The sequence below is a fragment of the Labrus bergylta genome, chromosome 19, assembly GCF_963930695.1.
Source record: "Labrus bergylta chromosome 19, fLabBer1.1, whole genome shotgun sequence".
Lineage (NCBI taxonomy): Eukaryota > Metazoa > Chordata > Actinopteri > Labriformes > Labridae > Labrus > Labrus bergylta.
The window spans coordinates 11,462,004-11,476,007 of record NC_089213.1 but is presented as its reverse complement, the minus strand read 5'-3'; the positions used below and the strand labels follow the sequence as shown (position 1 = coordinate 11,476,007).

General features: G+C 37.9%; 2 protein-coding genes across 2 annotated transcripts; one reads left to right on the top strand and one right to left on the bottom strand.

Moving 5' to 3' along the window:
- Positions 1-824: 824 nt before the first annotated feature.
- Positions 825-3,568, top strand: marcksl1b (MARCKS-like 1b). Its single transcript, XM_020640632.3, has 2 exons — positions 825-1,121; positions 2,204-3,568. Exons 1-2 carry the CDS (start codon positions 1,035-1,037, stop codon positions 2,735-2,737), a joined length of 621 nt encoding a protein of 206 aa, XP_020496288.2. The 5' UTR covers positions 825-1,034; the 3' UTR covers positions 2,738-3,568.
- Positions 3,569-7,014: 3,446 nt separating this feature from the next.
- eif3i (eukaryotic translation initiation factor 3, subunit I) lies at positions 7,015-13,847 on the bottom strand. The gene is made up of 11 exons (XM_020640616.3): positions 13,708-13,847; positions 13,244-13,336; positions 11,637-11,724; positions 11,432-11,497; positions 11,171-11,320; positions 10,538-10,665; positions 10,133-10,243; positions 9,839-9,928; positions 7,635-7,708; positions 7,376-7,468; positions 7,015-7,269 (listed from the first exon to the last, which is right to left on the bottom strand). Exons 1-11 carry the CDS (start codon positions 13,708-13,710, stop codon positions 7,188-7,190), a joined length of 978 nt encoding a protein of 325 aa, XP_020496272.1. The 5' UTR covers positions 13,711-13,847; the 3' UTR covers positions 7,015-7,187.
- Positions 13,848-14,004: the final 157 nt, after the last annotated feature.

Here is a 14,004-nt window from a genome sequence, read left to right as displayed (position 1 = left end):
TTACAATTTGAAGTCATGCTTGCCTATAGTTTCTAAAAATAAATGATTTTAGTTAAAGTATCAGTATATAGATACATTTAATATCTGCTGATAATTGTTTCCATAAGACCAATCAATGAATGTTCTAAACAGATTTGCTTTATGAAAGGGATACTTGGGAGATAATTTCACTAAAACTAATAGTGATAAGTTTTAACTAAACAATTTGTATCTATGAGCACACTGAAAACCAAAAGAGACACTCAGGAAGTTCCCTGCTTTCCTCATACGAGAAAAGATATGATGCAGTTAAATGCATTAAATGCCTTTGACTGAAACACTTCAAGATTATATATGAAACAATAAGTAAAATAATGTCTTTGTCAATAGACAATTAATAAATCAGAAAAACAATCAACAATAAGATTTTAAGCATTTTAAAAATAATAACATAACAGTGATACAAGAGTCAACAGAAATAGCTGTTACATTCGTTACTAATTAAAATATTTAAAAAATAATATTAAAATAGATTAAAATATTTAGGCCATGGTGTTTGAGTTTCAGTATGTGCTCTACAGGCCCTTTCATAGGAGCTGACACATGCTTACATGCCAAGATGATATTTGCCAGTGATATATTTGCGTATCATCTGTGTATTAAAGAGACAACTAAACTAAATTGATTTCCTCTGAAGAGGCGGGGACAATTATGGAGACATGATTGATTTGCAGAAGTGGCAAGTCGTGCCCTTACTCTGCACAATGATTGGTCAGACCTCAACAAGTCCCGCCCAAGGGTGGCGCCTTGAACCTGCTGTATGTTGGAGTGTTGCGCTCAACCACTGTTGAGCTTACAGGATTGCTTTGTACAGGGGTGGTCGGTCTGATAACGAGAAGCACTGGAGGGAAGTTGCAGTCATTTCAGGAAAAGCCCCACTTTTCACTGTTTCACCACTGGATCCGTAATTCACATTGGTATTGGATTAATCGGAAACCCCTCTTTCTAAGTTTTTGTTTTTGATTTGCTTTAGAAGACATACAAAACTCGCAGCGATGGGATCCCAGGCATCCAAGGGAGATGTAGCTGCAGAGGCAAACGCTTCTGCCCCTGATGCTTCAGCTGTCAAAACCAATGGACAGGTAATTACACTGTACTGGGGTTGCTATTACTTCCTTTAATTTCATTAATTTACCATGTAAATAGAAAATAAGATCCGTTTCCTCACACTCTAAAAATGACATTACAAATTTAAGCCGATGCTGAATTGCTAAAACTTGAACGTGAGGATGTATGAGGCGAGTCTGCTGGGGCTTGTGGGCATCGTTATCTCCTGCCGAGGCTGTTCACGCAACTAACCCCCCCCCCCCAAAAAAAAAAAAATCTTGTATCAGGCTATTTCGGTGGAAAGGCGAATTCATGATCACATCCAGCAAGTTGTGTTTGTTGGTAAATGAGACCTAACGCAAAATCCGCAAAACGACTAGATAGTGCCTGGCCAGGTGGGGGGGTGGGGGGGGTGGCGGCGGGGGACTCGAGCCATAGACTGTAAGGCTCGAGCGCACGTAGGCAGACTCAACCTCTCCTCCCTTTAACAAAAGCCTCTTGGTCACCTGGTCAGTTTTTCGCGTATTTGTAGCCTACTTTTCAATATTGGTATAAGTGGGATTAGACAACCTTAACACGTTTGACCCTTATTGGGTGGTTATGATTTGGATTTAGCCTATTTGATAGAAAAAAAAATACATAGCCTAATTGCACTATCAAGAAAAGGGAGATGTTCTAAAGTAGCCTATAAACTGTATTTTTTTTCCCGAAATTTAAATTTTAGTCTATTCCAGCTGGAATAGACAACAGAAATTGGAAGAAATTTCCCCTCTCCGACAATGAGCCTCATCCTTGTCTTTGTTTAACCGCTATCTGTCTGGTACTTTAGTCTATCTGCGGGATGCTACCGCCGCATATCGTCAAATGTGGGTACTGCAAGGCGTCGCCTCTGAGACAAGCGACACGGTGGTTAATTGATGAGCACGAGGATGCCTTAGGAAAAAAAAAAAGGTTGACAGCTAAAATAAGCATCCCCTATTTATGTTGCATGTGCAGAGTGAAGTCTTTTTTTTTTTTTTTACTTGTATACTGTTTTCTGCATGAGAGGTTGAAGGTTGAGAAACAGAAATACATCACCATTTTTTTTAATTTTTTTTTTTTTACAACCATTTTGTAGGAGAATGGCCACGTGAAAACCAATGGGGATGTTTCTACTAAACCTGATGGGAATGCTGCTGGGACCAATGGCTCAGCTGAGGCAGCCCAGGAGCATGAAGCCGGCGCAGGAGGTGATACTATTGAGCTGGCACCCCCTGCAGATGGAGAGACAGCCAAACCAGAAGGAGAGGCTGAAGCTAAAGAGACACCTAAGAAAAAGAAGTTCTCTCTGAAGAAGACCTTCAACTTCAAACTGAACTTGAAGAAGAGCAAAAAGAGCGAGGCCGTAAAAGAGGATGCTGTAGCAGCCACCACACCTACTGAGGAGAAGCCGGCAGAGAACGGTGCTGCTGCAGAGGAGAAAAAGGAGGAATTAAAGGAGGAGGCTGCTGCTGCTGCTGCTGCCACCGAGGCTCCAAAGGCAGAGGAGGGACCGGCTAAAGAGGGTGCCCCTAAGGAGGAGGTAAAGGAGGCAGTGGCTCCAGCCCCCGAGGCCACGCAACCAACAGAGGAGAGCAGCTTGACCCCCTCTCCCTCTGAAAAGAAAGAGTGATCCACCTTTATCTCACAGTGAACTGGATGAACTGTTTTTCAAAGTAGAGAAAATTTAAGAGTATATATATATATGTGTATATATATATGTGTATATGTATACATATGTATATGGATATATGTATATGTAAATATGTACACGTGTGTGAGAGACTTTGAGGTGCCACTTTTCGTCATGATAACAAGACGACAGACTACATTCACTAGATCACTGCTCAACATCTTGACCTGGAATGAGTTTTAGGCTGTGGGTTATGTTGCTTCAAACGGATATTAATGGTTAGAGTGCAGGCTAATAACACCGTGAAGTATAGAAGGAAGAAGATGGATGGAGAGAATGAAGTCCAGTCTTCTTCCATCTAGAAGTCTACAGACCAAGATGCCACCTTCTTGAAGGAATGAAGCGAGATAAGAAACTAGGACACCATAGCCACTTAAAATGTCTTTTGAATAGGTGGGGAGGGAGGGGGGGGGGGGTTAATAGAGACTTACCAACTTTATACATTCCTATATTTTAAGCCAAATTTGAAATATTTTGCGATGTATTACAGAGGACCATCTTCCAGATTCAGAGAAGCTATTACTTGTTTGTTAAGAAAAAAAAGAAAAGATCATCTTGATTTTCACCTTACTATGAAATAAGAACACCTAAGCTTATTTTCACTGTTGCAGTTTGTTATGAAACAGACTTGTTGGTTTCGTGTAAGTCTGAATCTGTTTGTCTCTGTAAATATATTGGATTGATTTCTGTTCTTTCTTTTGATAATGTTGACAGATGTTTCTGGTTTTATTGTAAAGTTCATAATGTTAAATAAATGTTGGTTACCTGCCAGTTTGTGTGTCTTAATGTTTTTTTTTAGAATAATCCCTGTTTTCAAAATCAGTACACTTGGAAGCTTTCTAAAGCCTGTGGATAATATTAGTTATAATAATAAGAGTTATAAGGAACTTTGGTGACAGATTATAGCCATTCGCAGAAGTGTAGAAGCAAAAATAAAGACTACAGAAATAATTACTTTGGTTGGTAAAATTATTACATAAATTAAAGTCTTACTATAGATACATCAATTAAACACAAAGGCTCAATTCAGTCTGTCGTATAACATTGATCTGGTTTTAGAGTAGTAGAAATTAAAGAAGCAAGGGAAAAAAGAACTGGAGTAAATTTGCAGTACAGTGTAAAACACTTAGACCTAGGTTATAAGCTTCATTACAGCTTATTATTTGCAAAGAGGAAATCAAAATAGGCTTGGTATAGATATTGACCATTACTGGACGGTCAGTAACTCACTGCCTTTAACAATTAACAAAAATAATCATCAGTAAATATAAGAACAAACATGAACTATTTTTGATTAAGTTAATCAGTGAAAACCACCAACTTAAAAATGTGTCTCCTACAAACACATCAAATGCATCATTCTGTGATTATTAGGTAAGGCAAAACCAGCTAATCGGTTTAGAGATAATACACAAATGTGAGCTTCATTAATGCCGGCTCTCTGTGTGACCTTTAGCCTTGCGGCCTGAGAAATCTGCAGTGTTACACCCACGCTCTCCTCACTCAACCATCTACAGTCTTACTTGAATTTTCGGGGGCCAGTGGCCTCCTGAACATGTCAACATATCACCTGAAATGGTGATATTATGGGTTGAGTTCAGAGCTACATTGACTCACCACAATATTTAAACCAAACTGAAGCTCCACTATTGATTCAGCATTCTCAATTTCGAGGCACATGAACTTGAAACAGCAGCAACAGTTTGTTTTAACACTTTAAATACCAAGAAAAGCAATTATACTTCTTAAATTAATTGTGTAGCACTTCCTTGTCTTTACTCCCACCTGCTATACACTTGCAGCATGGTAGATTGCAAATAATTAATATTAGCTTTGCAAAGGTTAACTTTTTTAGTGTTGTTTTGTTTGCACAGCCTACAATGACATTCTGTGACAGAAGAACTTGGAGGTGACTATATCATTCAACAATAACAGGGTCACCAAAGACTTGCTCTGAAGGTGCCCTGAAGTGAGGTTACACTGACACCTCATGGCCATTTTGTAGAATATCACACAGCAATAGTCTAGACTCCAATATGACATATTCTAATCGAACAATCCACCAATCAAACTTCATTTATACAGCTCCTTTCAGACGAATTCAATTGCAGTTCAAAGTGTTTTACAAGAGTGCAGAAAACGTGATTGGCAGAAAAGTAGTTTTAAAAAAGCATTGAGAGACTAATGCACACCAACATGCACAGGGAACGTGTCTGACTTTGTGCCGACGTTGCAGACACAGTGCTCACTTTGGTAACAGAGGGACCAGATGGCTTGCAGCAACGGCCCCGGGACCCCATATTCCCTCAGTGACCATCCGAGGGACATGATCATAGCTTTCTCAATGTTTAAAAAAAACAAAAACATGTAGACTGGAGGTCACCTTTTCATCACCAATCATTATTACTTGTGGACTTTAGTGTGGTTTGAAGACTAATTAAAGTTAACTTAAAACCATTTCTCTGTGCGCAATGACGCAATTAAACTTAAATTAAACAACACACTTGGAGAGATCTGCCAAAAATGGTTTATCTTAAAATGCAGGTTGATTCAGGGTCTGCTCAACTGATAATTTAAATGTAATACAGAGAAGACCTACGAGAGTCAGTTCCTTCCTTTTTTTTTTTTTTAAACCAGACCACAAAAAGCCAGTGGCAGGGAGGACTAAATCTGGTTCCTGAGGTTCACTCGACCAGACAACGTAACTTCATGTACCAAATAGATGCTGAGGTGCTAAAGCAGAGGTGATCAACCAGTTTTCCTGGCACATGCTTACCCATAAGAGACAGCAGAATGTGAATTACACTTACATGTTTACTTAGAACTTCTGGCGTTCTTTTCTTCTTTTCAATAGTTTCTGCTGTAATCTGTGCAGTGGAAAGCCACAACAATCCTGTCTCCTATTCGCCACACATGACTCATGAGAATCACTCACAGATAACCAGCCAGGCACAGCGATGGGCGACACGATTCCTTATATATATATATATATATATATAGTAATAATAATAATAAAGACTACTATAACAGCCTTTAAATTTCACAATGAGCTACATCATTTGTCCTAAATTCATGAAAAAGTCCTCAAAAAGAAAACTAAATACTAATAAAGATCTCAGTTCAGTGACTGAATACACTGGGGAGACTAGCAATATTTACTTTATTGAATTCTGTTTTTACACTCTGTTCATGAGTACATGAACAACACACACCCACGAGTAGGATCCTAAGGACATACACTAATAGAGAGATGTCAGAGTGAGGGAGCTCATTGAGGTGTGTAACTCTCAGCATGTGAAGAAGCAGCTGCACCAGTGGGCATGTGATTTCAAACATTTTGTAGGCTATATAATTTTAAAGTAAGTCTACCATATTATCACACAGATGCTAATTTCATAGTGTTCATAATTACATAATGTCTGACCAGATTCTATGATTGACTTTTTTTCTCCATTTTGTTGGATCAACCAATCACAGCTTCTGAAAAAAAATGTGTCATACCTAGCAATGGTGTCAATCACACCCTATCAATAAGATAAATGTTTCTGTCTCTACCTTGCTCAAGAGTTGCTTTAAGAATGTTCCTAAGTCACTCCTATAGGCTAAAAATCCATGCCAGAATTTTTTAAGCTAAGTTAGGAGCTCTCTGAGAGGATTCTCAGAAACTTTGTGAATATGGGCCGAAGTAGACTTAGAGGTAGACTTTTATCTCTACAACAACTTAGTCTCAACTAAAGTTAAATTCTTAAATTATAGTCATAACGGTAGAATTGTGTCACTAGGAGAAACTCTTTGTACTTAGGAAGCTTTGTTCATACAGCCCCAGGTCTTCATTTTTCCAGGGTGTTTAGTGGCCTGCAGATTATAAATCCAGGCTTGCCATTGGTTAAGTTTCTTTTTTCTTACGGAAGATGGGACGTGGTTGTTGACAAACGCTTTTATGTTTACATTATCACTTTGTTTTTATAGTATCTAAATTATTTTCTTTTTTAAAAGTTCTACACAACATAATATGAAAATAAAGGCAATTTATTTGTTTAAAAGTGTGCCTGTGCAATTCTTGTCTCAATATTTTTTTTTCTACTTGTATATTACATCTGATTTCATCTAGGAAGTGTGGGTATGATGTCAAGTCAATTTTGGATCAGGAGTATGAATATAGCCTGTAATCCTACCAATACAGTTCCAGACTAAAAAGACTACACAAACACAATAGCCACTGAAATTACCTTTATCTTTAATATAGAAGTTATCTACCAAATTACATTACATTAGATAACATGAGATAAAGGACAAGGGGCAAGGTGGTCAATAAAAAGCATGTGGTCTTAGGTCGTAAATCTGTTTCGCCTCCTCTGGCATTTTATTTGAAGCTGTAGAATCAAGGACTTTATGCTTCAAGCTCAAAGTCAAAATACTGGGGGTCAAAGTAATGAATCCTTACATATCCATCTTCTCCTCCACTGCTGTAACTGTAAACAAAAAGCACAGAACAAGGAGTTGTTAGCAATGAAACATATGGACATTTTTACCAGCTCACATTTCAGGATGCTGTATGTAACGTATTTTGTCTCTAACCTTTTGCCATCAGGATGGAATGCCACACAGTTGATTGGGCCAAAATGACCTTTGACCCTGCCAAACTCCTCTTCATATGCTGCATGGAAGAATCTTATAAAAGAGAAAAAGACTGGTTACCACTGAAACACTTATGAGATAGATTATGTATACAAGACTCAATCTGAACTGCAGAGTGGAGAAGTAGCCAGCCACCAGGTGTAAACGAACGGGCTAAAGAGTATTTCACAACATCATTTAATAGCAAAACTTTCCTCACCTGGCCTCAAACTTGCCGATCCTGGTAGAGGTAGTTGTGACCTCCATGGCTTCCTGTCCACCTCCCATCACCACCTACATAAATCACACACACTTATTTCAAGTCTGATGAGATACCAATTGTACATGTCTTTTGTTAAACAGCTCGTACCTGTCTTTTAGACCCAATCTTATGGAAATATTTCTCTTAGTTAGCAGCTCTATTTTAGATATGATCAATATGTCTTTACTGGCAGGTAGGGGTGTAACGATACGCAAAAATGTTGGTTTGGTACGGTTCTAATTTTTGAAGATTGGGTTCGATACAGTAAAGGGACCTGATGCAACACTTCTTTTTTCTTTATTAGGAACATTTAGAACTTTCCTTTTACACATTGTTTTAAGTGCAGCATAAACAGTTCAGACAGAGACCTGCTCCGGTTTCTTTTTAATTACAATTGCAATACAAACGCCAATGGCATTTGTTATGGCTTTGGCACTTTCAGAAATACTACCAATAGGCTGTTGAAATGCAAAGGACAGTTGTGTTTGCTCCACGGTCTCTTTTTTTCCTAGTTTCTGTGATATTTACATTTGTGTGGTGCTTTAATAAGTTGGACGTGTTGTCAACAACGTACCCAATGTTCTCTTAAAAAACGTCTGCACACTACTCTCCTCTTGTCAATGTGCCTTTGTCCATTATTTTATTTAACTGGGAAACCGAAATGTTCCCACACAGGAGCTCGAGCTGCTCATTTGATGGGCGCTTGCCGTCTGTGGTGTGCTCCCGCTTTGCGGTCCGTGTGGGAACAAAGATTAAAGCACTTTTTTCCCCCCTGTGTACTCGGCTCGGTCCGCGTGCGAAAGCCATTTACTGAAACAGTCCGAGTACATGTATGTTTACACCCCTACTGGCAGGCTATGTGCCACAGTCATTTAAAGTAGCCGCAATTAAACCTCTTCTAAAAAAGCCTACTCTGGATTCAGGAACTCTAGCTAACTATAGGCCTATATCTAACCTTCCTTTTATCTCAAAGATCCTGGAGAAAGTGGTAGCTAAACAGCTGTGTGACTTTCTCCATGACAACAGTTTATTTGAGGAGTTTCAGTCAGGATTTAGAGTCCACCATAGCACTGAGACTGCTTCAGACAGGGGACTTCTCTCTGTGCTCGTTCTGTTAGGTCTGAGTGCTGCATTTGACATGATTGACCATCACATTTATTACAGAGACTAGAACAATTACTTGGAATAACAGGGACTGCTTTAAGTCCTATTTTTCAGATCGATCTCAGTTTGTACATGTAAATAAGTCCTCTATGCACACTAGTGTTTCCCACATATAGAAGATACCTGGCCAACTACATTTATGGCCGCCCAAGTCTATTTCCGAAATTTGTATTTTATTTTTCAATAATTTATAAAATTGCTGTGTGCGCAGACATGCACAAGGAGCTCACGGCTCCATGCAACATAGCTATCGTTTAAAAATATTCCCTCTTGAATCCTGCAGAGATAAGACACAGCAAAACCAGGAGTGCAGAAGGTCCACTGTCCGCTTCATTTTAATAATGTTAATGTACAGCTGCTTGTTGCTGATGCTGTGATGAACTCAAATAACAGAATATCGAGTGGAACTTTTCAAAACGCTAGGCATAGTCATTGTGTTTGTGTATTTGTGTCGAGAACTAGAAAAATGGACCACATTATTCTTTTATTACGCTTCTCTGCACTGGCTCCCTAAAATAGTATTTAAAATTCTTCTTCTCGCATACAAAGCTCTTAACGGCACCCTTTCCTGCTTGTGGTACCTACATCTGTCCCTCTCTGTCTCTGTGCATTCACATCATATTACTGCATGTTGCTATCTGTAATTCTCAGTTAGGAACCACATCCTTTCCTGGGAGCTCCTGAGCTCTCGTCTCATAGGTTCTTCTGGAATCGAGTATCGGTCGATGGCAACATGAGCCTGATTTTGCCCAAGATTTCTGCCTCTTAAAAGGACGTTTTTTTTCTTGCCACTGTTACTTTGCTAAATGTTGATAAGTGCTGTGATCATGATGGATTTTACCTTGGGCCTTATATAGTATTATAGTAAAGAGTAAGGTCTTTTACCTGCTGTTTGTAAAGTGTCTCGAGATAACACTTACGTTATGAATTGGCGCTATACAAATAAAGATTGATCGATTGACTTGTTTTCAGAGATAACTTTTACAGTCTTCACTTACGTGATCCATAATGGGGGAGATGGCAGCAGAGTTGACTGGTCTCTCTGTTCTGAAGGTCTTTATGTGATCCAAAGAAGAGCAGTCGAAGAGCTAAGAGGAAAAACAGAGGACAAATCAAGTACAATATAAACTATGATTATGACTGTAAAACAAGATCAAAATCAATATTTTTTAAATACATAATCCATGTAGATGATGCATAAACAAAAAAAATAAAATAACTGTAACCACACCCTTAAGTTACTATAGCCAAAATGCTGATTTGGCTGACAGAAGAACAGACCGGCGTCCTACCTTGGCAGTGTTGTCCTTTGAGGCACTGATGAACATAGTGAGATCCACTGATGTCTGGATGTCATTGATCTGCTTGGTATGCTCTTTGCCCTTCTTCAGGATTTCTCCAGACTGTCCATAAGTAAACACAGTCACAACATTAAGATAAAACACCTAAAACTTGAACTGAAACACATTCTCTGTGAGCTGCGCTCCTGGATATCTCTTGTTAATCTCACATGCATGTGCTTTTGTGTATTTTATTTTCTACATTAATGCAAGGTATTTAAATAAAATGGAGTCGTCATCTCTCCATTTTATTGTTTGACATGAAATTAGTGTACTTTGTTTCAGAGTAGTACGCCTACCATCAGTTCTAAAATAATTTTGTTAGACTCACAAACAGCATGTGTGTGTGTGTCTCACCTTGGCGCTGAACTGATTGATCTCCCCATTCTCGTGGCCAGCAATGACAAACTCTCCGAGAGGTCCCCACACAGCGCTGGTAATCTTGTAATCACTGCAGGGTATCGATTGGTAGGGCTGGTTGTCTTCTACAAGATAGAGAAGGAGATTACTTGTTATAGCACTGAGAGCGACACGTATACAAATATAATCTCCTACAGTGTATTGTCAAAATGTAATACATGTTTTAACACAAAGAGGTATAAAACAATAACATGAGATAACCAAAGAGACAACTGACAGACATAAACAACTAGAACAGTAATGTATGGGCAATTTAAGGCAAGAAGTGAATAACACATTTTGAAGTGTTCTCTTCCTCTATTTTGCAAACTATGTTGATCTCACATCTTCTCGTAACACACGTCAATACAAAATAACATTGTGCAACAGAAATAATCCCCAATGCAATCATTTACCATTGTTTTTTTGTGTACGTGCTAAAAGAGTTAAATCCAGACAAACACTGGTGAAAGCTTGAATGTGGCTTTCCTGTCTCTCTGGTTTATTAACCCTTTAAAAAAAGGTCAACAACATCCTTTCAAAATGATGAAAGTGCTGCAAAAGTAGGTGCTTCAGTTGGTTAGTTTGTACCTATCTGCTGTGGATCCCTCAGGTCAAAGAAATTCAGGAAACACTGGTAACCCATCTGCTTGTCTGTGGAGAACATGATGATGTTGCCGCTGAAGTCAAAGCCACACGTTCTAACAGCAGAGTTGGTGTTCAGCAGGGCCAGCTGTTTACCTGTGCAGCACAGTAGAAAGGGGGGGGGGGAACAGCTTAAGAATGAATCACTTACTGGAAAAACTATGAAGCGCGCACTTCAGTCTTACTCAACATTGTGTTTTTACCTACCAGTCTCACAATCCCACAGTCGACAGCTGTTGTCTGCTGAACCGGTCAATACATTTTTAGTGTCCCCTGAAAGAGGTTAAGTTAAGGAGCTCAACATGTATGACACAAGATGACACAGTTACAGTCATTATATGGCATGAATACAGCATTAAAAACTGTATTTGAAATGAAACACCTTGACCAGGTACATTTCTTTAAAGGATACAGTCACAGTCAACACACCACACAGCTCCTGTATGTCCATTGTATGTACCAAGTCTCTCGCCATTGACGGAGTACCACACGTTGGTTACCTACAATGAGAAAAGAGAAAAACAAAAAATGTACCTTTTTTTTTTGCACTTACCAAACAAACGTGTAGTTAACGGCAGGACTCTGTGACTTCAGTAAGTTACTACATTTCTTAGTTAGGAAAAATATGCCTTAACATAATTTTGAGGATTTTTTTTTTTAAAAAGAATTATGTTTGGGATTTTTTTTTGCCTTTATTAAGGGAGAGGACAGTGGATAGTGCATAGTCGTAAATCTGGTAGAGGGAGTTGGGAATGACATGCTGGAAAGGAGCAGCAGGTCGGATTCAAACCAAATTTGTGGAAATGTTTCAATTTTTTTCTTTCCATTTTTCATCTCTTTGATGAAATGTTATATTAGTTATAATTCACTGCTATTAAAAGCTATAGGGTCAAAATCAAATCGAATGTTACATAATTTTTTTCTGTTGATTATACTACATTTCTAAGTCTCAGAAAAAATACTTAAATCAATTTGGGGCTTTTATAAATAGTAAAAATACCTACAACCCAACTATTATACGTTGCAGTAAATCCAAACTCACATCACAAATAAATCCCCTCCTCTCAGTTATCCTACAGCACTTTTGTGTGTTGTTAAAATAAGTAACAACTACTATTACACATGTTAGTGCCACCAAATGCACAGTAAACGTAAAGAACATCCTCATGGTTAAACTACAGCACTTACTGTGGGAAATGTCACTGTCATGTAATTTTAGGGAATTTTAATCAATAAAACAAGTGATAACTGTGTAAAACAAGTAAAAACAAACCAAAAAAATCATAAAACAAGTGATAACTGTGTAAAACAAGTAAAAACAATTAAAAAAAAATTAAAAAAAAATCATAAAACAAGTGATAACTGTGTAAAACAAGTAAAAACAATTTAAAAAAATCATAAAACAAGTGATAACTGTGTAAAACAAGTAAAAACTATTTTAAAAAAATCATAAAACAAGTGATAACTGTGTAAAACAAGTAAAAACAAACCAAAAAAATCATAAAACAAGTGATAACTGTGTAAAACAAGTAAAAACAATTAAAAAAAAATCATAAAACAAGTGATAACTGTGTAAAACAAGTAAAAACAATTAAAAAAAAATCATAAAACAAGTGATAACTGTGTAAAACAAGTAAAAACAATTTAAAAAAATCATAAAACAAGTGATAACTGTGTAAAACAAGTAAAAACAATTTAAAAAAATAATCAAAATCAAGTGATGACTACTGAACTGATGATAGAGCCACCAAACTCACAGTACACTTTTCTTTTTCACTATTCTCCTCTTGGTTTAACTTCTGCAATCACTGTAGGAAATGTGCTTTAATGTAATTTAAGGGATTCTTTATATTAAAATAATAAAACAAGCTTGCAGTCTCAGAAAAAAAACAATGTCCAGCTCATTGTTTATGGCCCCGGGTAGACTGATCTGTGAACATCTCTCTTGACTTACAGTCACAGATTCGTTTCTTCTATTTGATAACAACTGAAGTGACTCGGTGAATAAATCCGACTTACCGTGTCTTTCGCTACGGAGAAGAGCAGATCTCCTTCCCTGTTGTACTTAATCTGCGTGATTGACCTCTCATGGCCCTGGAGCAGGATGGGTTTCTGAGGAGAGAGAGCGTTCACCTGTGAGCAGTCTGAACAACAAGGTAGCATCTCTCTCTCAGCTGATGTTACGATTCACTTAGCAGACGCTTTTATCCAAAACTAGTGTAAACAATAAATGTATTCTTCAGCATAAACATGTCAAATGGTATGACTTACGACAAGAGGCAAGCTATCGTTAGTTTTACTTAGTTGGCCGTGATTAATCTGTTGGTAATCATTTTGTTTAAGGATGGCTAAATGAAAGGCTAAGCTAGCGTTAGCCATGGTACACGCCATCTGAACTGGAGTAATCTGTTAAAAAGAGACAATCGACCTGGTTTGAGAGACGATATGTCTTGTAGCAGATGGACACTAACACATATACGTACCATTTTTGCCGACTAGGTGCTGCCACTTAAAATCGGTCTGTTAACGGGAACTGGGGTTTCCCGTACGACAGAAAAGAACTCGTGTTTCAAGCGCAGGAGCTGCGGCGGAAGTGGAAGAACTTATACTTCCTGTGTCAAAAGCAAAGGACTGGACCGCTAAACCGGAAGTGCAAGCCGGTTTTATTTGCGTGTATTTAATTAATTAATTTATTTGCATAGCAATTAATTAATTGTATACTATATCGTATTTTTTAATTGTATTTCTTATTTGAATATTTGGTTTTAGTATTTGTATAT

Excerpts from the sequence above, each read along its gene's own strand:
- marcksl1b (XM_020640632.3), top strand. The coding sequence starts at position 1,035 with ATGGGATCCCAGGCATCCAAGGGAGATGTAGCTGCAGAGGCAAACGCT. Across the intron at positions 1,122-2,203 it reads CTGTCAAAACCAATGGACAG|GAGAATGGCCACGTGAAAAC; the intron begins GTAATTACACTG and ends ACCATTTTGTAG.
- eif3i (XM_020640616.3), bottom strand. Across the intron at positions 11,725-13,243 it reads TCTCCGTAGCGAAAGACACG|GTAACCAACGTGTGGTACTC; the intron begins GTAAGTCGGATT and ends TTCTCATTGTAG. Across the intron at positions 7,270-7,375 it reads TTCCATCCTGATGGCAAAAG|TTACAGCAGTGGAGGAGAAG; the intron begins GTTAGAGACAAA and ends TTTTGTTTACAG.